General features: G+C 37.6%; 1 protein-coding gene across 1 annotated transcript; it reads right to left on the bottom strand.

Moving 5' to 3' along the window:
- Nucleotides 1-16,070: 16,070 nt before the first annotated feature.
- On the bottom strand, nt 16,071-17,060 carry LOC129558886 (olfactory receptor 7A17-like). The gene has a single exon (XM_088839304.1). It carries the CDS (start codon nt 17,058-17,060, stop codon nt 16,071-16,073), a length of 990 nt encoding a protein of 329 aa, XP_088695430.1.
- Between the last annotated feature and the right edge of the window lie 10,051 nt (nt 17,061-27,111).

Below are 27,111 nucleotides of genomic sequence, written 5' to 3'. Positions count from 1 at the left end.
ATGCTGTCTACAAGAGACCCACTTCAGATGCAGAGACACATACAGATTGAATGTGAGAGCATAAAAGAAGATATTCCATGCAAATGGAAATCAAAAGAAAGCTGGAATAGCAATCTTCATATGAGACAAAACAGACCTCAAAGGAAATAATATTACAAGAGATAAGGAAGGACACTGCATAATGATCAAGCTATCAGTCCAAGAGGAAGACATAGCAATTATAAATATTTGTGTACCCAACATAGGAGCACCTCAATATATAAGGCTGACACTAACAGACATAAAAGGAGAAATTGAAAGTGACACAATAACAGTAGGGGACTTTAATGCCTCACCTACATCAGTGAATAGACCATCAAAACAGAAAATAAGGAACCACAAGCCTTAAATGACATGTTAGACCAGATGAATCTAATTGCTATCTTCCGGACATATCACCCAAATCCAGAAGAATACACTTTCAAGTACACATGGAACATTCTCCAGGATAGGCCACATCTTGGGTCATAAATCAAACCTCAGTAAATTTAAGAAAACTGAAATTGTATCAAACATCTTTTCTGACCACAACACTATGAGACTAGGTATCTATTACAGGGGGAAAAAACTGCAAAAAACACAAACACATGGAGATTAAGCAATATGTTTCTAAATAATGAACAGGTTACTAAAAAAATCAAAAGGGAAATTTAAAAAATCCTATAAACAAAATAACAATGAAAACAGAACTCAAATCCTATGGGATGCAGCAAAGTCAGTTCTAAGAAGGAAGTTTACAGCAATACAATCCTGTCTCAAGAAACAAGAAAAACATCGAATGGATAACGTAACTTTACATCTAAAACAACTAGGAAAAGAGGAACAGAAAAATCCCAAAGTTAGCAGATGGAAAGAAATCATAAAGATTAGAGGAGAAATAAAAAAAAAATGAAGGAAACAATAGCAATGATTAATAAAACTAAAAGCTGGTTCTTTGAGAAGATAAAGAAAATTGACAAATCTTTAGCCAGACTCATAAGAAAAAATGAGAAGAATCAAATCAATAAAATTAGAAATAAAAAAGGCGAGGCTACAACAGACAATACAAAGGATCATAAAAGACTATTATGAACAACTATATGCCAATAAAATGAACAACCTGGAAGAAATGGACAGATTTTTAGAAAAGTTTAATCTCCCAAAATTGAACCAGGAAGAAATAGAAATTATGAACAAGCCAATTACAAGCAGTGAAATAAAAACTGTGACAAAAAAATCTCCACAAAAAACAGAAGCCCAGGACCAGATGGCTTCACAGATGAATTCTATCAAACATTTAGAGAAGAGCTAATGCCTGTCCTTGTAAAACTCTTTTAAGAAATTGCAGAGGAAGGAACACTTCCAAACACATAATATGAGGCCACCACACTGTAATACCAAAACTGACAAAGATAACACAGAAAAAGAAAATTAAAGGCCAATATCACTGATGAACATAGATGCAAAAATCCTCAACAAATTTCTAGCAAACAGAATTCAACAACACATTAAGATCATATACCATGATCAAGTCAAATTTATCCCAAGGATTCAATGATTTTTCAATATATGCAAATCAATGTGATACACCATATGAAAAAATTGAAAGATAAAAGCCATATGATAATATCAATAGGTGTAAAAAAAACCTTCTGTAAAATTCATCACTCAGTTCAGTTCAGTTAAATCGTTCAGTCGTGTCTGACTCTTTGTGACCCCATGAAGCGGAACATGCCAGGCCCCCCTGTCCATCACCAACTCCCGGAGTCCAACCAAACCCATGTCCATTGAGTCAGTGATGCCATCGAACCATCTCATCCTCTGTCGTCCCCTTCTCCTCCTGCCCTCAATCTTTCCCAGCATCAGGGTCTTTTCAAATGAGTCAGCTCTTCACATCAGGTGGCCAAAGTATTGGAGTTTCAGCTTCAACATCAGTCCTTCTAATGAACACCCAGGACTGATTTCCTTTAGGATGGACTGGTTGGATCTCCTTGCAATCCAAGGGACTCTCAAGAGTCTTCTCCAACATCACAGTTCAATAGCATCAATTCTTCAGCTCTTAGCTTTCTTTATAGTCCAACTCTCACATCCGTACATGACCCCTGGAAAAATCATAGCCTTGATTAGATGGACCTTTGTTGACAAAGTAATGTCTCTGTTTTTTAATATGCTGTCTAGGTTGGTCATAACTTTCCTTCCAAGCAGAAAGCACCTTTTAATTTCATGGCTGCAATCACCATCTGCAGTGATTTTGGAGCCCAGAAAAATAAAGTCAGCCACTGTTTGCACTGTTTCCCCATCTATTTGCCATGAAGTGATGGGACCGGATGCCATGATCTTAGTTTTCTGAATGTTGAACTTTAAGCCAACCTTTTCACTCTTCTCTTTCACTTTCATCAAGAGGCTTGTGAGTTCCTCTTCACTTTCTGCCATAAGGGTGGTGTCATCTGCATATCTGAGGTTATTGATATTTCTCCCAGCAATCTTGATTCCAGCTTGTGCTTACTCCAGCCAGCGTTTCTCATGATGTACTCTGCATGCTGCTGCTAAGTCACTTCAGTCGTGTCCGACTCTGTGTGACCCCATAGACAGAAGCCCACCAGGCTCCCCCGTCCCTGGGATTCTCCAGGCAAGAACACTGGAGTGGGTTGCCATTTCCTTCTCCAATGTGTGAAAGTGAAAAGTGAAAGTGAAGTCGCTCAGTCGTGTCCAACCCTTAGCGACCCCACGGACTGCAGCCTACCAGGCTCCTCCATCCATGGGATTTTCTAGGCAATAGTACTGGAGTGGCTTGCCATTGCCTTCTCTGCATAGAAGTTAAATAAACAGGGTGACAATATAGAGCCTTGATGTACTCCTTTTCCTATTTGGAAACAGTCTGTTGATCCATGTCCAGTTCTAACTGTTGCTTCCTGATCTGCATACAAGTTTCTCAAGAGGCAGGTCAGGTGGTCTGGTATTCCCATATCTTTCAGAATTTTCCAGTTTTTTGTGATCCACACAGTCAAAGGCTTTGGCATAGTCAATAAAGCAGAAGTAGATGTTTTTCTGGAACTCTCTTGCTTTTACCATGATCCAGCGGTGTTGGGGAGTGTTTAACATGATGGTTCCTACATGCTGTTTCTCACAAGTCCTTTGTTTCTTTTCAAGCGGAGCAGCATGCTGCTCCCAGGAACTGAGGTGTGGGACAGGCTTGAATCTCCTTTAGTAAACATTCTCTTTACGACAAAACTGCTTAGTCTCGATCCCCTTTCTTGAGATATGGATTGTCTCCTGACCTTGTGACTACTATTAATCCCTTGTTCCCTTGGTAACCACTGCTGTACGTTCCATTTTCTGATCTTTATCATTGTCATAAGAAACTTCTTGTACCACAGCCTATATAACCTCACAGAAAAATCATTAAAGCACCTTTGCTCCATCAGAGCTTGGGTCCGGTGTCTTTCTTTCTCTCTCTCCCTCCCTCTGGCTCTCTCTTTCACTTTCTTATCATCGACTTTGGACTGTCAGGTCCCAGTCCATTAAAGGACACCAACACAGTGGATGTTGGCAATTTCTAAAACCAGCTTGAACATGTGGAATTCACGGTTCATGTATTGCTGAAACCTGGCTTGGAGAATTTTGAGCATGACTTTACTAGCGTGTGAGATGAGTGCAATTGTGCAGTAGTTTATGATGAAAAAGTCTTCAAAAATGGGCATAAAAGGAACCTACCTCAACATAATAAAAAGGCCATATAGGAAAAATCCACAGCAAACATTATTCTCAGTGGTGAAAAACTGAAAGCATTTCCTCTAAGATCAGGAACAAGATAAGAGTGCCCACTCTCACCACTATTGTTCAACATAGCTTTGGAAATCTTAGCAAGAGAATCAGAGAAGAAAAAGGAATAATAGGAATTCAGGATGGAAAAGAAGTAAAACTCTCACTGTTTGCAGATGACATGATACTATACATAGAAAACCCTAAAGATAGTATCAGAAAATTACCTAGCTAATCAGTGGATTTAGCAAATTTGGAGACTACAAATCAACACACAGAAATCAATTGCATTCCTGTACACTAACAATGAAAATTAAGAAAGAGAAATTAAGGAATCAATCTCATTCACCATTGCAATAAAAAGAATAAAATATCTAGGAATAAACCTAAGGAGACAAAAGAGCTTTGTACAGAAAACTATAACACACCGATGAAAGAAATCAAAGAAGACATCAGCAAATAGAGAGATATGCCATATTCCTGGGTTGGAAGAATCTATATTGTGAAATGACTACCAAATGCAATCTACAGATTCAGTGTGGTCCCTATCAAATTACAGATGGCAATTTTCACAGAACTAGAACAAAAAGTCTCACAATACATATGAAAACACAAAAGACCCAGAAAAGCCAAAGCAATCTTGAGAAAGAAGAGTGGAGCTTGAAGAATCAACCATCCAGATTTCAGACTATGCTACAAAGTTACAGTCAACAAGACAGTATAGTGCTGGCACAAAAACGAAGATATAGACCAATGGAACAAGATAGAAATTCCAGAGATAAACCCCCACACCTGTGGGTACCTTATTTTTGACAAAGGGGGAAAGAATATACAATGGGACAGAGACAGTTTCTTCAATAAGTGCTGCTGGGAAAACTGGACAGTCGCATGTAAAAGAATGAAATTAGAACACTTCTTAGCACCACACACAAAGATAAACTAAAAATGGGTTAAAGACCTAAATGTATGACCAGAAACTATACAGTTCTTAGAGGAAAACATAGGCAGAACACTCAATGACATAAATTAGAGCAAGGTCCTCTATGACCCACCTCCTAAAGTAATGGAAATAAAAACAAAAATAAACAAGTGGGGCCTAATTAAACTTAAAAACTTTGCACAGCAAGGAAAATTATAAACAAGGTGAAAAAATAACCCCCAGAGTTAGGGAAAATAATAGCAAATGAAACAATTGACAAAGGATTAATTTCCAAAATATACAAGCAGCTCATACAAATCAATACCAACCAGAAAAACAAACAATCCAATTAAAATTGGGAAAAGGACCTAAACAGACATTTCTCCAAAGAAGACATACAGATAGCTAATAAACATATGAAAAGATGCTCAGTATCAGGTTTATTATTAGAGAAATGAAAATCAAAACAACAAGATATCACCTCACACCTGTTCAGAATGGCCATCCTCAAAAAATCTACAAACAATAAATACTGGAAAGGGTGTGGAGAAAAGGGAATGCTTTTGTACTGTTGGTGGGAATGTAAATTGATGCAGCCAATATGGAAGATAGTATGACAATTCCTTTAAAAACTTAAAATAAAACTACCTTATGGCCCAGCTATCCCTGAGACATATACCCTGAGGAAACCAAAATTTTTTAAAAAATGCATGTACCCTCATGTTCATTGCAGCACTATTTACAATAGCTAGGACACAGAAGCAGCCTAGAAGTCCACTGACAGTTGAATGGATAAAGAAGCTGTGGTACATGTACACAATGGAATATTACTCAGCCATAAAAAAGGAATGTATCTGAGTCAGTTCTAATGAGGTGAATGAACCTAGAGCCTATTATACAGAGTGAAGTAAGAAAGGGAAAAACAAGTATCATGTAGTAATGCATATATATGAAATCGGTAATGGTACTGATGAAATTATTTGTAGGGGGGGCAATAGAGACACAGGTATAAAGAACAGTTTTATGGACATAGTGGGGAAGGAAAGATAGGGTTGGATATATGAAGAGATTAACATGGAATTGTGGCAGGAAGCATTCAAAGCTGTGGAAGATATTCATGGGCTATTCTCCTTATCTAAAAAACCGCCCAAGCCTCAGTTGATGGCAAATTACTATAACAAAGTCTCAACTGTATTTTGGAAATCTGGAAATGCTCTTTTTCATGCGTCTACACTCCATCGTCTTTACCATTTATCTAGAGAAATGAGAAAGAATCTTACACAAGAAGAGATGCAAAGGTAAGAATCTTATTGTTGGATAGTATTGAGATATAAAAGAACTATCTTGTAAATGGCATGATAATGTTAGATTAGGGTTTCTCAGCTGCACTGTTGACGTTTGGGGCTGGTTATTTCTTTGTCAGGGGACTGTGTGTTTAAGACCTTTGGCAGCATCCCTGGTTTTCCCATTGGTTGCCAGTAGCACTCCTTCTAACTGTTAACTACCAAAAAATCTCATTGGTATTCTTGGGCAGAATTCTTGGCCTTCGGTAGCTATCTTTTATCCGGTAACCAACCCTCCAACTGAGAAAATGGAATGTTAGGAAAGGCAGTGTTAAGGTATTAGCTTCCTTAACTGAGTCTAGGTATTTAGAATCTAGGAACTAATTAGACCCCCTCCCCCCAAATTAGTACTTTTATCAAGTAACTTTTCCCCCAGCTATAAAACATTAACTCTGTAAATAATTGGCGTGTGTATTTTTATGTAGATAGCCTATAACCTAACAATCTAAAGACTTTTTTTAGCATTACATATATACTTTCAATCATGTTTGGTTTTTATTATACATTTTAGTTGGGCTTAGGCAACTCACATACCATTTCTTACTGGCAGACCATGTTATTTTGGTCTCTAGTAGAAGTACATGCTGGAGAAGGAAATGGCAACCCACTCCAGTGTTCTTGCCTGGAGAATCCCAGGGACGGGGGAGCCTGGTGGGCTTCTGTCTATGGGGTCACACAGAGTCGGACACGACTGAAGTGACTTAGCAGCAGTAGCAGTAGCAGCAACATGGAAACATACATTACCATACATAAAATAGATAACCAATGAGAATTTTCTGTATGACACAGGGAACTCAAACTGGGGCTTTGTAATAACCTAGATGGGTGGGGTGGGTAGGGAGGAGGGAGGTTCAAAAGGAGGAGACATAGATATACCTATGGCTGGTCCACATTGATGTTTGGCAGAAACCAACACAATGCTATAAAGCAATTTTCCCTCAATTTAAAATAAATAAATAAATAAGACAGGAAAAAAGAATGTGGACTGTATCTACAATGGAATATTGTATGGCTAAAATAAAAGAAGAAATCTTAACATTTTTGACAAATGTCCATCTGGACCTTGAGGTTATGATGGAAGGAAATAAGTCAGATGCAAAAAGACAAATACCCTATGATTTTAGTCATGTGTGGTATATAAGAAAGAAAAAAAATTAAATAAACAAACCAAATTCACATAAAAAGAAACAGATATAGAGAAACAGAATAGTTACAAGAGGAGAGAGGAGAAGGGATATAAATTTGATAAACAGGAACAACTATGTGGTTATGGTTGGAAACTAACATGTTGGTGGTAAATATGCTGTAGAACTCAAAATAAAATATTGTACATGGATACTTCATACTGTGATAAACCAATATCATTTCAATTAAAAAATTATGTAGAAATAGCAAGCAATACCAACTGATTGAAGGCAGGAGGAGAAGGGGACAACAGAGGATGAGATGGTTGGATGGCATCATTGACTCGATGGACCTGAGTTTGAGCAAGTTTTGGGAGTTGGTGATGGACAGGGAAGCCTGGCATGCTGCAGTCCATGGAGTCACAAAGAGTCAGACATGACTGAGTGACTGAACTGAACTGAACTGAACTGACCAAGTGATAATTCTCTTGGGGACATATAAACATGAAGATCTATACTTATATGCCCATTTTATGTCTAGTATTTAAGGAAACATAAAAAAATTTTAATGGAGAATAAGAAGAGAGATCTATACATCAGGGATAAAATAGAATACTAAGGTAATTGTGCGAGATTATGATGAGATAGACTCTTTTCTGGTTATGGCAGCATTCCAAACCCAGTTTGGAACCATTACCAAACTATATCCCCTTAATGCCCAGAATACCTAATAAAAGAAGGGGGGAAAAACTCATAATTCATTATCTAGAGAAATAAACAATATTTTAGAATGTTATGACATTTTACTGATTAAACTTTCCATTAGATAAATGCTATTAGAAAATAAACTCTCAATTCACAACAGAAAATATATAAAATATAACAACCAGTGAACATTTTTAAAGATGAAAATGTGAAAGATGCTAAAATGGTATTATGTGCAAAATTTTGGGCATAGAAAACTGAGTTTTTAATTTTGAATCTACCACTAGTTGCTTGTTCATAGGGAGCCAACTGAACCATTGTAAGTGCTAATATTCTATTTTATTTATTCATTTCGAAGCCTATAGAAATCAGTATTTCCAAGTGGTCTCCCATCATCCAAGTACTAACCAGTCCTGACCCTGCTTAGCTTCTGAGATCAGAAGAGATCAGGTGCATGTTGGATGGTATTGCTGTAAACTAATTTCCTTTAAATAGTAAGCAGAGTAGTATCCATTGTCTGGAGGTGCTTGACAGATTTACTCAATGTATGTAAAACTCTCAGAAAAGTTCCTTTCTGGTATTAAGTGAAAGGTTATCACTGTTGCTGAGATGTGTCTGATTTTTTTCTTCTACCCTTCAAATGTCACCATTGCTTCCCCACCTCTAAATAGTGAAATAATTGTAAAGCTTGTTAGCATAACACTTATTCATATTAAGCACAATTTTTTTCCCATATGAATAACAAACATGTGAGAGAACCATGAATTCTTTGTCTTGGGAACTGATGTTGCAAACTAATATCCATCTCCCTTAGTCTGAGTCTTTCTAATAAGCACACAAATATGACTCAAATTCATCCTATCTTAAACATTTAAAAAATGCCTTTGGTTCACTGCACAAGTCTCTAAACTTAATACTCTAGTTTACCACTCTCCTTGACTGTAAGTTTCCTCAGATATGTTTTAATTTTACTGGAACCAGTTTATGCTTCCATTCTTCTTCATTCTCATTAACTAAACTTCATCCCCCACCAGTTAGTTATAATAGTGATCCTTGTGCTTTGCTGTACTGTGCTTAGTTGCTCAGTCACGTTTGACTCATTGTGACGCTATGGAGTGCAGCCCACCAGGCTCCTCTATCCAAGGGGATTCTCCAGGCAAGAATACTGGAGTGGGTTGCTATGCCCTCCTCCAGGGGATCTTCCCAACCCAGGGACTGAACCCAGGTCTCTTGCATTGCAGGTGGATTCTTTGCCATCTGATCCACCAGGGAAACCCAGTGATCCTTGTATTTATAGTATAATAGTGATCCTCCTATTTCTGAGTTCAAAAGACACTTCTCTTTTTGGCATATTAAATACATTAATTGTAGATTAATTAGCCTACCTAGCAAAAAACACAGTCTCTTATATCAGGGCTAGGGCTGTTTGGCTCTCAGGCGGCCTTAGGTTAAAGTTTTCAGGTTCGTTTCTCTCTGCACCTTTCTTCACATATCTACTGAGTTCTCAGATATACCTGGATACTGTCTCTAACAGGAGAATCTCTGTGTGGACGTCTGAAATTCTCTCTGAGTGTTTGATGGTGGAGACTGAAGTTCTGTTCCCAAATATTGGTTTGTGAGCCACAATAAGAACTCCAAATGCAGCAACCGTCTTTCTAGTACCGGGAGCACGGACTCACACACTGTGGGGTTGTAGTGGAAGCAGTTTTAGCTCCCCAGGCTGCTCATTAGGCACTGTTGCCATTGTTAGTCCCACCTCTGAGCACACAAATTCCCTGTGGGAACACTTGTCTGAACACAAAGAAAATGATTCCTGTTGATTCTCTGTTCCCAGGAGAGCAGATTAGAAGTCAGGTGAATCCAGTCTTTATTCTTCCTTCTCCATGCCTTCTCTTGCCTTCCACAGGTCTCACCTCCTTACATCTTGTCCAAATCTTGAGTTAATGTTTCTTCCAAACTTGACACTGATTACCTGTATTTACTAGGTCCCATGGACTTCCAAAATACTGACTTGTGACAGGAATATTTCCCAATATCTCTAGAGAATTAGTATTCTCCTCCTCAACAAGAAACCCATGCATACATAAATTAACCAAATGCTTAACAGCCAGTTGGTTTAAACAACACAGCAAAAAACTCTTATCTTTTTAATAAATGGAAAAATTGGGCATAAAAGCACTATGATCTCATTATATAAAAGGAAAGTACTTCTATATACAATTTACAGTGGAGAAAGTATGTATCTGACAAACACATAAATACATTCAGCTTCACAGATAACAAAATAATTGGAAAGTAGACATTGTTACTTTGAATCTTTTCATATGCTACATAATTTCCTTTCATGTGAACACCCACACTGAGATGTGTGTCTTGAGAGGTGTGTCTCAAGAAATACTGTTGCAAGAGTATATTTTCAAGCATTCCTTGGTATGGGTTTTCCTTATTAATATGTAAGTATGCACCAGTCAAATATACCACCTTAAAACTGAAAAATCTTATCATTTCACTGTGTATCTCTCCTTAGCTAATAAGGATATTTCTTTATTCCAGTTAATTGCAAAGGCCCTTGAACTTATGTTCTACTTTTACCAGAATCACTTCACCCCTCCCACTATCTCTTCTAATCTAGCTTCCATTTAATTTTCAACAGTGACTCTGCAAAGCTGAGTGAAATATTCAGTTCTCTTTGGACACCATAAATAAATACATCAGTTAATATGTGAAGCAAGCAAGCAAACAACCACAGTAATTCTCAGGCTCCAGTTTAATCAGGAATGTCTCTCAAGTGACCTCAGGTAAACATTCTTGCATTTCATTCAGACCTACTCCTACAGTGTCCATGGGTTCTCAGACTCACCTGGTTGTGACCTCTAAGAATACAACCTCCAGGAGAAAACACAAATTCCTCCCGAATAGTTGATAGTGGAGATTGAAATCTTTCCCTGGAGAGAAGAAAGGAGTTTTGACTCAACTGGCCCTTGAGTCAGGTTTAGAACCCCAAAAGAAACAACAGTGTCTCATCCAGTCCAATCTCAGCAGGGAAGAATTTATCTCCTTATATCTGTCTATTTGGCAATTTCCCTCTTGTTACTCCAACTTACAAGTACATACTTTCCTTGAGTGACAGTGGTATGGATGGCAAGGAAATTTTCCTTATTGATTTTGTTTCCAAGAGACCAGTTCAGATGTAAAGTTTTGTTACTCCTTCTCTACGAACTCTCCATACATTTATAGGTCTAACTCCCAGGATTCATCACACCTCCATCATCCATTTCTTTGGATATATACCCAAAATGTTATGCAGGATCATATAGCAATGCTATTTTTTAACGTTTTGTGGAATATCATACTCATTCTCATAGTGACTGTACCAATTTTGCTTCCCATCAGTAGTGCACAAGGCTTCACTTTTCTCCATCTCATCACTAACATATTTATCTCCTCTTTTTTATAAGAGCCATTCTAAAAGATGTAAAGTGATATCTCATAGTGATTTTGATTTGTATTTACCTAACAGTCAGGGGTCGCAAAGAGTTGGGCACGACTGAGCAACTGAACTGAACTGAACTGAACAGTTAGCAAAACTGAGATCTTTTCATGTTCCTGTTGTCACATGCATGTCATTTTTTGGAATATGTCTATTCAGATCTTCTTCTTTTCTAATTGGATTGCATTTTTCTATTGAGTTGCAGTATTTCCTGATATATTTTGAATATTAATTCTTTATCAGATATAAGGTTTAAAAACTTTTCTTCTGCTGTCAGTTGCCTCCTCATTTAGTTGTTTCTTTTGCTGTGCATAATGCAGCTGATTTTGTAGGTTAACTTTGTGTCCAAAACTTAATTTGTTTACTATTTCTGACAGTTTTTTTGGGTGCAGTATTTAGGTATTTATATATAAGATGATATCATCTTCAATCTGAGACAATTTTACTCCTTCCTTTTGGTTTCAGATAGTTTTTAATTCTTTTTCTTCTCTGGTTGACCGAGCTAGGACTTATAGTGCTATGCTGAAGTGGAGTGCTGGGAGTAGTAACTTTGTTTTATTCTTCATCTTAGAGAGAGAATTTTGAACCTTTTGCTGTTGAGTAGTTGTTAAAACTATGACTTGTCATATATGGTCTTTGTTATTTTGAGGTATAATCTGTCTATATCAAATTTATTGAGACTTTGTATCATGAAAGGAAGCTAAATTTGCCAGAAGTTTTTTTCTTTTTTCTGCATCTATTAAGCTTATCATGTTTGTTTTATCTATTATCTTTTATTTTGTCTCTTCAATGTGGTGTATCTTTTTTGGATAATGTATGTATCTATATTAATTAGGGATATCAGCTTGTCATTTTTTTTTCCTGTAGTATCTTTACCTGGCTTTGGTATAAGGGTAACACTGGCCTTGTAAAATAAATTTGGGAGTGTTTCCTCCACTTAAATCATTTAGTAGAATTTGAGAATTGATGTTAATTGTTCTTTAAATTTTTGGTAGAATTCGCAACTGAAGTTGTTGGGTCCTTAATTTTGTTGTTGTTGTTGAGAAGTTTAGGTCACTGATTGATTTTCCTTACTCTTTATTTGTTGGTTCAGATATTTCATTTCTTCACAATTTAGTCTGCATGCAAAGTGCTTCTAGAGCAAGCCTCTCAAAGATACAGTGTGGGCTCTCTGGTGGTGTCCAAAGGTGAAGGTGCTTCTGGAGTCCTTGAGAGGGCAGGCTTGGAGCTTGAATAAGTGGTTGGCCTGGTTCTTGCTTCCCTGGGGTTTGGCACAGTGTCTGAACCACAAGGAGCAGGGTCTGGATCTTGGAATCACTGAGGTTGTCTTGGCACCTGAGTCTGTGGTGATGAACATACCATGTAGTTCTGTGTGGCTGGGCATGGATTCTTGGTACAGGTTGTGTCATCCAGGTGCCAGGGACTCATGTGAAGGGTTTGACATCTCAGTAGGTAGAGGCTGGCCTTGTCCTAGTGAAGGCAAGCTCTTTAGTTCAAGGGAGTTTGCCTAAGGCTAGGGAGCTATATGCTGTGTTGGTGTCATGCCAAGTCTGAAAGTTAGATCTCAGGGGCAAGGCTGCTCGGTTGGGCCACAAGCTTGTATCTTCAGGAGCCTGCATGGACTGTGTCTGCAGGAGCCTGTGTGGATACTGAGACTATGTGCTCCAGCTGGGTGTTGGGGTGAGCCAGGAGCTTGTGTGTGCAGAGCCTTGTCTGAGATCTAGACTTATGGGAGTTAGCCTGGCACTAGTATGTGCCTGGAACTGGAGTTTGTGGTGAATTCAGGTGCTTACTTCACTCGTCTTTTCCCACGTGGAGGTTTCTCTCTCCATACTGAGATGCCTAGACTTGAGGTATGTGTGACAGCAGTAATGTGACACATTACTTACCTTCCTACCTTAATTGTCATTCCTACCTTAATCAATGCATCTTTTAAAAATTATTTTGCTTCATCAAAGTGCTGTAATGTCTCACTTGGAATCCCTTGCTCCCATGAAGGTATTTTGATGGATGGATAGTTGTTCTTATTTGATGTTTCTTAGAGGGGACAGACATGGAAATTTCTATCCTGCCATCTTATTAATCCCTCTAGTTCCTCTATTCAGTTCAGTTCAGTTCAGTCGCTCAGTCGTGTCCGACTCTTTGCGACCCCATGAACCACAGCACGCCAGGCCTCCCTGTCCATCACCAACTCCCGGAGTTCACTCAAACTCATGTCCATCCAGTCGGTGATGCCATCCAGCCATCTCATTCTCTATCGTCCCCGTCTCCTCCTACCCCCAATCCCTCCTAGCATCAGACTCTTTTCCAGTGAGTCAACTCGTCGCATGAGGTGGCCAAAGTATTGGAGTTTCACTTGTGCATTTTTAATATATTCAATTTATTACCTGTTATAGTCCCAATAAAATAGTTAAAAAAAGAAAATCTCTAATGATGCATGACTCAGAGTCAGACCTAGAGTACAGGTAGCTGAGTCGCCCTGAATAAATGTGGGTGATATGTCTTCTAACTAGGAAGAAAGGAAAGCATTATATGACTATAGGAGCAGTGGAATAAATTAGGGCAATTTACATTTGATAAACTCATTTTCTCCTGTAAACTATATTAACATAGATATAGAAAAGACCCTGATGCTGGGAAAGATTGAAGGCAGGAGAAGGGGATGACAGAGGAGATGGTTGGATGGTATCACTGACTGAATGGATATGAGTTTCAGCAAGCTCCAGGAGTTTGTGGGCTTCCCTGATAGCTCAGTTGGTAAAGAATCTGCCTGCAATGCAGGAGACCCCGGTTAGATTCTTGGGTTGGGAAGATCCCCTGGAGAAGGGATAGGCTACCTACATGAGTATTCTTGGGCTTCCCCAGTGGCTCAGCTGGTAAAGAATCCACCTGCAATGAGGGAGACCAGGGTTTGATCCCTGGGTTGGGAAGATCCCCTGGAGAAGGCAAAGGCTACCCACTCCAATATTCTGGTCTGGAGAATTCCATGGACTGTATAGTCCATGGGGTCGCAAAGAGTCAGACACGACTGAACGACTTTCACTTTCACTTCACTTTTACTTCATGGAGTTTGTAATGGACAGGGAAGCCTAGTGTTCTGCAGTCCACGGGGTCGAAAGAGTCAGGCATTAATGAATGACTGAACTGAACTGAGAAATGAATGAACTGTCTATAGTTTAGTTTAAAATACAAAGCACTACAGCCAGCTACTGGATCATGGATGAGACTTAGAAACGTATAGAGAGACTGACAGCTAATCACAGACTCATGAGAAACCTAGTAGAACTTGAAACAACTCCAAAACATACCATCTTATTTGATAATAAATGCATTATATTTTACCATTGTATTGTAGGATAACTGGTTATGCAGCCTGCCCGCAAACGTAATAATCAAAGTGAATGATATTGAGGGCAAAGCTAATCATCTACTGCTTCTTATTTTTCACCATGTGTTTTTCACACATGTTCTGAGATTGAAGAAAGCATTTCTGATTACTCTCTTATCCAAGTTGTTTTTTTCCACACAACTATATTAAAAAGTGACTTCATTGATATTACTTTCTTAATATTCAGGAAAGTTTGTAAGGACATATGTGTTTGTGTACAAAAATTGCCGAACCTGAATCTTGGGTCTAAACAGGAAGTCATGTTCTTATGAATCAGTTTTGATCTTGCAAATTGAAGAAATTCATTTGTATATGGGAGATATATAGTGGATAATGTTGTTCATTCACTGCTCTTTTTGTTTATGACAACATTTGGAATTGATGAGATGTTTCATTAAGACCAATGGAAAAAGTCATAGTTATAGGCTCACCTTGAGTTTTCAATTAGGGAGAGTAAGATAATTCAATAATAAAGTATAAAGCCGATTAATCAATCCTTCATTTCAGTGAGTAGGTCCCCTTATACATTGACACTAGTATTCCAGACTGCAATGAGTAGATTCATAGCTTGAAAACAAATGTCATAAATAATAATACAAAGTATATTTTAAAAGTTACTTTATTATATTCAAGGTCATTTCTGACTTGAAGGTGATATTAAGTAAATTTGGGTTTAAGTCAATTTGTGTTGCAATTTGTGTTTCTGTGTAGACTACACTGGCAGACATGTATGCAATAATCAGTTTTGCCAGTGACTATGGTAGGTAATGTGGACACAGAGGCTGATAAGAAAACAAAATCCTAATTAGGAAAATAAACCCAATGACTTGTTGTAAAACACACTTGTATTTTAAAGTCTACAATATCAGGACTACCAGTTAAGGATCTGATATACAAGGAATGTTGGACACAGAAGTGAAAAGCTATGATCTCAGATTTTTCTCTCCTATAATCTTACAAAGATGGCTTAGCTTCCATGTTTGTCATGTTTTTCCTTTGGAGTGATATCTGATGATTCCTTTTTTAGTAAAACTAAAGACATAGTACACGGGGTGATATTAGTCATTTGAGAAGAAATTGTTCTTAGTAAATCCAAGTAGTTGCATAAAAATGGGAATTTGGGAATGTCCAATTTTCAATATCAAAGTTTGGGAATATTTTAGAAAAAAAGAGGGGAAAGCTGTTGGATATCTGAGAGAGAAGATAGCTTAATAAAATGAGTAACTAAATTACATAGAATAGTTGAAAAAATGAAAATTCCAGAAAATTAATAAAAACAAGTTCTACTTTCACAATCTGATTAAAGAATCACAACTACTGACTAAAGCTTTAATCCCTTAAGCCATGAGCACCTCTCCAGACCCAGAATAATGGGCCTTTTAAGACTTTCCATCACAAAGAGTCTCTTCATAGCTCCCTTTATGTCTTTGTTCCTCAGACTATAGATGAAAGGGTTCAGCATGGGTGTGACCGCAGTGTACATCACTGAGGCTGTTGCACTTGACTGTGAGCCGTGGGTAGCAGCAGAGCTAAGGTACACTCCTAGGCTTGTACAAAAAAATAAGGAGACAATTAAGAGGTGAGATGCACATGTAGTAAATGCTTTATACTTCCCTTGAGATGATGAGATTCCATGTATAGAGGAAACTATCTTAGAGTAAGAGTAAAGGATACCAGCCAGGGGACCACCACCCCACAGGACACTTGCAAAATACATCACCATGTTATTCAGAAATGTGTCAGAACAGGCAAGTTGGATCATTTGACTGAGGTCACAAAAAAAGTGGGGGATTTTCACATCTGTGCAAAAGGAAAGCGGCAACAACATTAAACTGTGTAACAAGGAATTCAATATACACACTATCCAGGACACCAGGACCAGCAGGACACAGAGCCGGGGGTTCATAATGACTGTGTAATACAGGGGGTGGCAGATGGCCACAAACCGGTCATAGGCCATTACAGTCAAGAGAAAGATATCCAATACTGCAGAGAGTATGAAAAAATAAATTTGTGTGATGCAACCTTCATAGGTTATAACTTTGTTCTGAGTTTTGATGTTCCACAGCATCTTTGGGATGGTGGTGGAGGTGAAGCAGATGTCTACAAAGGAGAGATTGGAGAGGAAGAAGTACATGGGGGTGTGGAGGTGGGAGTCTGAGCTGACAAGCAGGATGATGAGCAGGTTTCCAAACACAGTGATCAGGTACATGGAGAGGAAAAGCCCAAATATGAGGGGCTGCAGTTCTGGTTCCTCTGAAAATCCCAGAAGGAGAAACTCTGAAATTTGTGTATCATTACATGGTCCCATGTGGCTGAAGTGACTTCCAGGAAAGAAGAAAAGGATATTACTAATATTCACACAAACTTTTATTACATAAGTTACTTGTATCTATACAAAAAAGATCTTCATTAACCAGATAACCACGATGGTGTGATCACTCACCTAGAGCCAGACATCCTGGAATGCAAAGTCAAGTGGGCCTTATGAAGCATCACTATGGACAAAGCTAGTGGAGGTGATGGAATTCCAGTTGAGCTATTTCAAATCCTAAAAGATAATGCTGTGAAAGTGCTGCACTCAATATGCCAGAAAACTTGGAAAACTCAGCAGTGGCCACAGGACTGGAAAAGGTCAGTTTTCATTCCAATCCCAAAGAAAGGCAATGCCAAAGAATATTCAAACTACCACACAATTGCACTCATCTCACACGCTAGCAAAGTAATGCTCAAAATTCTCCAAGCCAGGCTTCAACAATAAGTGAACCATGAACTTCCAGATGTTCAAGCTGGATTTAGAAAGGGCAGAGGAACCAGAGATCAAGTTGCCAACATCCGTTGGATCATAGAAAAAGCAACAGACTTACAGAAAACCATCTATTTCTGCTTTATTGACTACACCAAAGCCTTTGACTGTGGATCACAAAAACTGTGGAAAATTCTGAAAGAGACGGGAATACCAGACCACCTGAGCTGCCTCCTGAGAAATCTGTATGCAGGTCAAGAAGCAACAGTTAGAACTGGACATGAAACAACAGACTGGTTCCAAATGGGAAACAAGTATGTCAAGGCTGTATATTGTCACTCTGCTTATTTAAATTCTATGCAAAGTACATTATGTGAAATTCTATGCAAAGTACATTATGTGAAATGCCATTGTGATAAAGCACAAACTGGAATCAAAGTTGCCAGGAGAAACATCAATAACCTCAGATATGCAGATGACACCACCCTCATGGCAGAAAGCGAAGAGGAACTAAAGAGCCTCTTGATGAAAGTGAAAGAGGAGAGTGGAAAAAGTTGGCTTAAAACCCAATATTCAAAACTAAGATCATAGCATCCGGTTCCATCACTTCATAGCAAATAGATGGGGAAACAATGGAAACAGTGACAAACTTTATTTTGGGGGGCTCCAAAATCACTGCAGCTGGTGACTGCAGTCATGAAATTAAAAGACACTTCCTCCTTGAAAGAAAAGTTATGACCAACCTAGACATCATATTAAAAAGCAGAGACATTACTTTGCCAACAAAGGTCCATCTAGTCAAGGCTATGATTCTTCCAGTAGTCATGTATGGATTTGAGAATTGGACTACAAAGAAAGCTGAGCACCAAAGAATTGATGCTTTTGAATTGTGGTGTTGGAGAACTCTTGAGAGTCCCTTGGACTGCAAGGAGATCCAACCAGTCCATCCTAAAGGAAATCAGTCCTGGATATTCATTGGAAGGACTGATGCTGAAGCTGAAACTCTGATACTTTAGCCACGTGATGCGAAGAACTGACTCATTATAAAAGACCCTGATGCTGGGAAAGATTGAAGGCCAGAGGAGTAGGGGCTGACAGAGGATGAGATGGTTGGATGGCATCACCAACTCAATGGCCATGAGTTTGAGTAAGCTCCAGGAGTTGGTGATGGCAGTCTATGGGGTCATTAAGAGTCAGACACAACTGAGCAACTGAACTGACTGACTGACAGTATTCCATACGCAATTAAAATGCTACAGTTGTTTTGTAGTCAAGAAAATTGTTTTAATATTTTGCGTATGGATCTGCTTTTTTTCTTGCATTTTCTCTGCCACCTTGGACACTGACTTTTTGTTCCTCCGTTTCACCCCTAAAAGGTCATGTATTTTGTAGTTTTAATTAGAAATTCTTCATGCATTTCAGGGATGTAAATTAAGGTCTGACTATGTTTAACTTATTGTCCAGGCAATAGCTTAGTGTGTTGAAAGGCAAAAATCCCTACATTTCAATGATGGAGAAAAATGGACAAAAATTGTTTAAACAAATGATAAAGTTGTGTGTGTGCTCAGTTGTGTCTGACTCTTTGCGACCACATTGACTGTAGCCCACCAGGCTCCTCTTTCCTTGGAATTCTCCAGACAAGAATACTGGAGTGGGTTGCCATAACCTTCTTCAAGGGATTTTCCCAACTCAGGAATCGAACCCAGGTCTCCTACATTGCAAGCAGATTCTTTACCATTTGAGCTACCTGGGAAGCCTGAGCCACCTGGTAGTGGTAAGCAAATAAGAAAAGTATACATCATTTCAGGTGGGATAGGTGTTATGAAGAAAGGGAAAGCAGGTGAACATGAGTGAGTGAATAGTATAGTTAATTTTTATGGGTATTTATGCAAGACCTGAAAACAAGATGATATTTGAAAAGTGACTTCAAGTAAGGGAGGGAGGGAATGAAAATTTATGTGTGTGTGTGTGCGTGCGTGCTTCGCAGAGGGAATGCCCAGGACTCAAATAAATAAAATCAGAAATAAGAGATGTTATAACTGATACCAGAGAAATACAAAGGATTATAAAAGACCTTTATGAACAATTATATGTGAACAAATTGGACAATCTAGAAAAAAAGCAGAAAATTTTTTAAAAAAATATAATTTACCAAAACTAAATCATTATGAAAGGAAAAATCTGAAGAGGTCAGTTACTAGTAAGGACATTGAATTAGTGAGAAATAATCTCCCTAAACTCCAATACTTTGGCCACCTCATGCGAAGAGTTGACTCATTGGAAAAGACTCTGATGCTGGGAGGGATTGGAGGCAGGAGGAGAAGGGGACAACAGAGAATGAGATGGCTGGATGGCATCACCGACTCGATGGACATGAGTTTGAGTGAACTCCGGGAGTTGGTGATGGACAGGGAGGCCTGGTGTGCTGTGATTCATGGGGTCGCAAAGAATCGGTCACAACTGAGCGATTGAACTGAACTGAACTGAATCTCACTACAAATTTTTTCAGGAAAAAATGGTTTTACTGGTGAATTCTATCACATATTAAAAAGAATTAATATGAATCTTCACAAAGTATTCAAAAATAGGTGAAAAAAAACTCTTCCAAGCTTACTTTATGAGGCCAACTTTTCCTAATACCGAAACCAGACAAGAGCTCCACAAGAAAATTACAGACCAATATCCCTGATCAAGATAGATGCAAAAATCCTCAATAAAATATTATCAAACCTAATTCAAGATCACATAAAAAGGACCATATATCATAATCAAATGGGACTTATTTCAGGGACGCAAGCATGTTTCAATATCTGTGACTCAATCAATGTGATAAATTACATTAATAAAGTGAAGATTAAAATCATATGTTCATATCAATTGATGCAGAAAGAGCATTTGACAAAATTCAACATCCCTTTATTATAAAAACTCTTAACAAATTGGGTAAAGAAAGAACAAACCTCAACATAGTACAGGCCATATATTATAATCCCACAGCTAATGCCATATTCAATGAAGAAAAACAGAAAGTTTTTCTTTTATGATGATCAAGAACAAGAAAAGCAAGGGTGTCTACTTTCACCACTTAAAAAATTCATGGTAAGAACTGTTTATTTCTTCTAGTTTCATTGAAAAATAATTGACATACATCACTGAATAAGTTTAAGGTGCACAACATGAAGATTTAGTTTACATGTATTGTGAATTGGGGTTTCCCTTGTGGTTCAGTGGTAAAAAATCCACCTGCCAATAACTTCTCATATCTGGAAGTTTGTGTCTTTTGACAACCTTTCATTTTCCCTAGCCTAAACTCTCTACTTCTGATAACAAAAAGTCTATTTTCTTTTTCTATTTTTTTTTCAATTTTTTACATTTCCATGCATGAGTGATATCATGCAGTATTTTTTCTTCTCTGTTTGAATTCTTTCACTTAGCATAATAATTTTATGGTACATTCACACTGCCATAAATCATCAAATTTCTTAGTTTTTTATGACTAAGTGATATTCCACAGTATATATGCATCTCAAACTCTTTTTCCATTCATCCATCCACAGACACTCAGGTTGTTTTCCATGTCTTGGCTATTGTGAATAATGTTGCTGTGAACATAAGGATGCAGATATATTTTAAGAGAGTGTTTTTGCTTCCTTAGATATTTTTCCAGAATTAGAGCTACTGGATCATATATTATTTTTAATATTTTGAGGGTCCTCCATACTGTTTCCCATAGTACTGTGCTTGTTAGAATTTACAGTCTCACTAAAGGTGCACAAGTTCCCTTTAATCCACGCACAAGCTAACATTTTTAAACTATACTTTCTTGAAGATGACCATTCAAACAAATGTGAAATGCTATCTCTGAGCTTTAATTTCCCTAATGATTAGTGATGTTGAACATTTTTTCATGTACTTGTTGGAGTTTCATATATCTTCCTTGGAAAAATGTCTAATCAAGTCCTTTGCCCATTTTAAAATTGAGTTTTATTTTGTTAAAACACAGATTCTTTTGTTTTTTGACATCATTTAAAAGGCAAAAAACAAAGAAAAATATTTTGTTTACAGTTTCTTATTAAGAACAGATTAAAAAATCCAACAAAGCTTGCTCTTCCAACAAAGAAAACCAAATTCTAATATTGCATCAGTTTACTTTTGATATTAAACCTCACGATTATCAACATTTTAAAACTTAAGTATACTTTAATCTTAGTCAACTTGAAAAAGCATACACTTTCCCCCAAGATTTTCTTTCCAAATTCCTCTAAAATTTTATCCTGGTTTTCCTTTTTCCCATTCTCAAATAACCAATTTTACTTCATTACAAAATTTTGTCCTATTTTTCCATAAAAAATTTGTCTCCATTCCTCATAACTTTTAAAAACTAATTTATTCATTTTAAAATGAAACACAGATGAATATTTTTAGTGATAAAAGGTACAATCCACAAAGATAGACATCATAAACCATTAGACACCTAACAACAAAGAAACAAAGACAAATAAAGCAAAAATTAGAAGAAATGCAACGGAAAAGAAAAAAAATACATATAATCATAATGAGACATATTCACATTTCTTTGAGAATATTTTATCAAGTACAGAAAAAATAAGAACAGGAGCATCTGGAATGATGTCATTAATAATTTAAATACAATAGATTTCTATTTCTATTTATCTTATATCCTATACAAATGTTTTTAAAATTTTGTCTCATACAAAATTTTGTCTCATGTTATTAGATGCCCATAGGACATTTAGAAAAACTGGCAAAAAGACAAACGTTACTTAATTTCAAAAGGCAGAGGGTTTTTTTTGTGTGTGTGACTTGGTTATACATATACACATATATATATATTATTTTTGAAATTATTTTCCATTATAGGGTATTACAAGATATGAACTATAGTTCCCTGTGCTATACAGTAAACCTTTGTTGCTTATTGTATATTTTTTTTAGATTAGAAATCTAGCATTCTATTCAAACTAACTTAAACAAGTGGAATCAAAATGTTATAAATATTTTAGTTAGGCAAAAATTCATATGTTTTCTAAAAAATGTATATTATTTGTATTATATATATGGTTTTTCCCGTGGTCATGTATGGATGTGAGAGTTGGACTGTGAGGAAGGCTGATCGCCGAAGAATTGATGCTTTTGAACTGTGGTGCTGGAGAAGACTCTTGAGAGTCCCTTGGACTGCAAGGAGATCCAGCCAGTCCATTCTAGAGGAGATCAATCCTGGGTGTTCATTGGAAGGACTTATGCTAAAGCTGAAGCTCCAATACTTTGGCCACCTCATGCGACGCGTTGACTCACTGGAAAAGACTCTGATGCTGGGAGCGATTGGGGGTAGGAGGAGACGGGGAAGACAGAGAATGAGGTGGTTGGATGGCATCACCGACTCGATGGACATGAGTTTGAGTGAACTCCGGGAGTTGGTGATGGACAGGGAGGCCTGGAGTGCTGTGGTTCATGGGGTCGCTAAGAGTCAGACACGACTGAGCGACTGAACTGAACTGAACTGAACTGATATGTATACAAAAGCTTTTCTATTATGTTTGATAAAGTCTTGAGAAACAACCGAAAAAAAAAAAATGAAGAGATGGAGAAATTGGAAAACATAAATTAAATGGGAACACTGAATATGAAATAGTAAAAGAGAAACAAACTAGATAAAAGTAAAAGATTCTCATATAGTCCAGCTGTTTTTAAACATGACCGTCTATGGGGTCACACAGAGTCGGACACGACTGAAGTGACTTAGCAGCAGCAGCAGCAGCAGCAGCTCATTAGATATCTGGAGATATGGAGAAAAAAAAAGCAATACCCTGGGAATTTGTATTTTTCAAAAACTTCCAAGATAATTCTGATATACATCTGGATTTTAAAAAGTGATTACAGGTTTTTCTGTTAAATGGTAGCTTTGGTGATAAAGAATTCTGTTTTCTGTTCACCAATCATGATACAATGATATTAAGTGAATAATAGTTATATAATCATAATAAAGAAAGATGTTCATCAGTTTTCACAATCAACAGCCTCACAAAAAATAAAAGATAACTACAATTGCAAGCCATAATAGGAACATGATTAACCTAACAATATAAAGCAATATAAAATAATTACATACAATTTGGGGAGTCAAGCAGAGTGACGAGGTAAGTGGAAGTGCATAAATGCACGCGTTTTTGTCTGCTCAGCCAGTTTATATCTTTTGGTTGGTGCATTTGACCCAATTACCATTTAAGGTAATTATCAATATGTAAGATCCTGTTACCATTTTCTTAATTGTTTTGGGTTTATTTTCTGTAGGTAGGTCTTTTCCTCCTCTTGTTTCCTGCCCAGAGAAGTTCTTTTAGCATTTGTTGTAAAGTTGGTTTGCTGGTACGGAATTCTCTTAGCTTTTGCTCTTCTGCAAACTTTTTGATTTCTCCATGAAATCTGAAAGAGAAATCTGAAATCTGAAGGAGAGTCTTGCTGCGTAGAGAATTTTTGGTTGTGGGTTCTTCCCTTTCATCATTTTAAATACATCATGTCATTGTCTTCTGGCTTATAGAGTTTCTGTTGAGAAATTAGCTGATAGCCTGATGGAAGTTCCGTTGTATGTTACTTGTCATTTTTCCCTTGTGTTTTTAATATTTATCTCTGTCTTTAATTTTTTTCAGTTTGATTACAATGTGTCTCAGTGTGTTCCTTCTTCAGTTTATCCTTCCTGGGACTCTCTGTGCTTCTTGGACTTGGTAGACTCTTTCATTTCCCATGTTCAGGAAGTTTTCAGCTACTATCTTTTCAAATATTTTCTCAGGTCCTTTCTTTCTCTCATCTTCTCTGGGAAACTGATAATGTGAATGTTGGTGCATTTAATGTTGTCCAAAAAATCTCTTCAGTTCAGTTCAGTTCAGTCGCTCAGTTGTGTCCGACTCTCCGCGACCCCATGAATCACAGCATGCCAGGCCTCCCTGTCCACCACCAACTCCCGGAGTTCACTCAAACTCATGTCCACAGAGTCGGTGATGCCATCCAGCCACCTCATTCTCTGTCATCCCCTTCTCCTCCCGCCCCCAACCTTTCCCAGCATCAGAGTCTTTTCCAGTGAGTCAACTCGTTGCATGAGGTGGCCAAAATATTGCAGTTTCAGCTTTATTTAGGATGTCTTTATTTCTTTTCATTCTTTTTTCTATATTCTATTCTGAGGCAGTGATTTCCACCATTCTGTACTCCATGTCATTGATCCATTCTTCTGCCTCAGTTATTCTCCTATTGATTCCTTTTAGTGTATTATTCATCTCTGTTTTGTTTGTTCTTTAGTTCTTCTAGGTCTTTGATAAACATTTATTGCGTCTTCTCAATCTTTGCCTGCATTCTTTTTCTGATATCTTGAATCATCTTCATTATCATTATTCTGAATTCTTTTACTGGAAGGTTGCCTATCTCCACTTCATTTAGTTTTTTTTTTCTAGGGTTTTATCTTTTCCCTTCATCTGGGACATAACTTTCTGCAATGTGGTTTTTGTTTTAGTTGCTGTGGGACTGTGCTTCTTCTTGCTTCTTCTGTCTGCCCTCTGATGGAGGAGGTTAAGAAGCTTGTGTAAGTTTCCTGATGGGAGGGACTGGTGATGGGAAAAACTGGGTCTTGCTCTGGTGGGCAGGGCCTTGTTCAGTAAAACTTTCATCCAATTATCTGCTGATGGGTGGGGTTGTACACCCTCCCTGGTACTTTTTTGACCTGAGGTTACCCAGTCCTTAGGTCTATGGGCTCTATGGTTTACACCAAGGGGGACCTTCCCAGACTTCTGCATCCCCCATCCCTGTGGTAAGCCCCTGCTGAACCACACCTCCACAGAATACCCTCCAACCCCAGCAGATAGTTTTGGTTCAGTCTCCTGTAGAGTCACTGCTCCTTTCCTCTGAGTCTTGCTGCATGCAAGGTTTTATTTGTGCCCTCCAAGTCTGGAGTCTCTGTTTCCCCTAGTCCTGTGGAAGTCGTGTAATCAAATCCCACTGACCTTCCAGGTCAGATTCCCTGGGAAGTCCCAGTCCCTTTGTTGGATCCCCAGGCTGGAAGCTTGATATGGGTTCAGAACCTTCACAACAGTGGAAGAACTTCTTTGGTACTATTGTTCTCCAGTATGCCTGATGGGTATGGAATTTGATTTTATCATGATTGTGCCCCTCCTGCCATCTCACTGTGGTTTCTTCTTTGTCTTTGGATGTGGGGTATCTTTTTTCATAGGTCCCAGCATCCTCCTGTTGATGGTTGTTCAACAGCTAGTTGTGATTTTGATGCTCTTGAAGGAGGAGATGAGCATATTTCCTTCTCCTCCACCATCTTGAACTGGAAGCCTGAGTTATTATTTTTTATCTATTGGATTATATGAGTTCTTTACACATTTTTATACTAACCCCTTATATTTAAGTTTTACAATTTTTCAATTCTATATATTGTCTTTTCCCTTGCCTTTTTTCTTCAAAATAGTATTTGAAGTTCCAAACAAAGAAATAATGCAAGGAATAGATGAAATGCCTTTAAATTGGAAAGAAGACATAAAATTGTAACCATTTATAGGAGAAACAACTTTATGTTTATAAAATTCTAGGTGCCACCAAAACCTGTTAAATGAATTCAACAAAATGCAGAACAAAAAATCAGTTGCAAACCTTCTGCATTTCTATACATTGATGACAAACTATCAAAATAGAAATTAAGAAATAATCCCTTTTACAGTTGCATCAAAAAAAATAAAACACCTAAGAATAAATTTAACTGGGATGCATAAGACCTGTACTCTGAAAAGTATAAGACATTGATGAAAGAAATTGAAGAAGAAACAAATAAATGGAAAGACATACCCTGCTTATAATTGAAATAATGAATATTATTAAACTGTTATCCAAAACAACCTTCTAATTTAATACAATTCTCATCAATGGATGAATGAATAAAGAAGCTATGTCTTTTTAATTTGGCCATAAAAAGTAATGAAATATTGCTTTTTGTGATAGCATGGGTGGACCTTGACCATTTTATGTTAAGTGAAAAGGTCAGACAGAGAAAGACAGACACTGCATAATATCACTTACATGTGGAATCTAACATAACAACAAAATCCCAGACCAAACAAACAAACAGAAAACATAATGATAGAAACAGAAAAAATATTGGTGGTCTCCAGAGAAGATTGAGGAGTAAAATGGGTAAGGGAGTTAAAAGGTGAAAACTTCCAGCTATATAAAATAGTTCATTGGGATGTAATGAACAGCAAAGTTTATCATAGTGGTGTATCTCAAGTTTATATTTACTTTTTGGAACTCTCTGGATGTTTTGGGGCTATTTCTAATCTGTAGTTGGATGAAGCCACAGATATAGAACCCAAAGATACAGAGAGCCAAATGTACTAACGTAGGAGTACACGATACATCAGAGGAATGTTTTCCACATTCTAACATTGAGACCCATTAGGGTTTCGGACTCTAGTTTCTAAGAATTCAATAGAATGGAGTCAAAAGCTCAGTGGACATCATACATAATAAGCGAAAGTGTCAGTTACTCAGTTGTGTCCGACTTTTTGTGACCTCATGAACTGCAGCCCACTAGGCTCCTCTGTCCGTGGAATTC

Source organism: Moschus berezovskii, chromosome 8, assembly GCF_049115385.1.
Source record: "Moschus berezovskii isolate FMDL1 chromosome 8, NW_MosBer_1.0, whole genome shotgun sequence".
In the NCBI taxonomy this organism is placed as follows: Eukaryota; Metazoa; Chordata; class Mammalia; order Artiodactyla; family Moschidae; genus Moschus; species Moschus berezovskii.
Note: the sequence above shows the minus strand (reverse complement) of the source record. Positions and strands in the feature narration are given on the sequence as shown.

Bases quoted from the DNA above. Each gene is read 5' to 3' on its own strand.
- LOC129558886 (XM_088839304.1), bottom strand. From the start codon at position 17,060: ATGGGACCATGTAATGATACACAAATTTCAGAGTTTCTCCTTCTGGGA.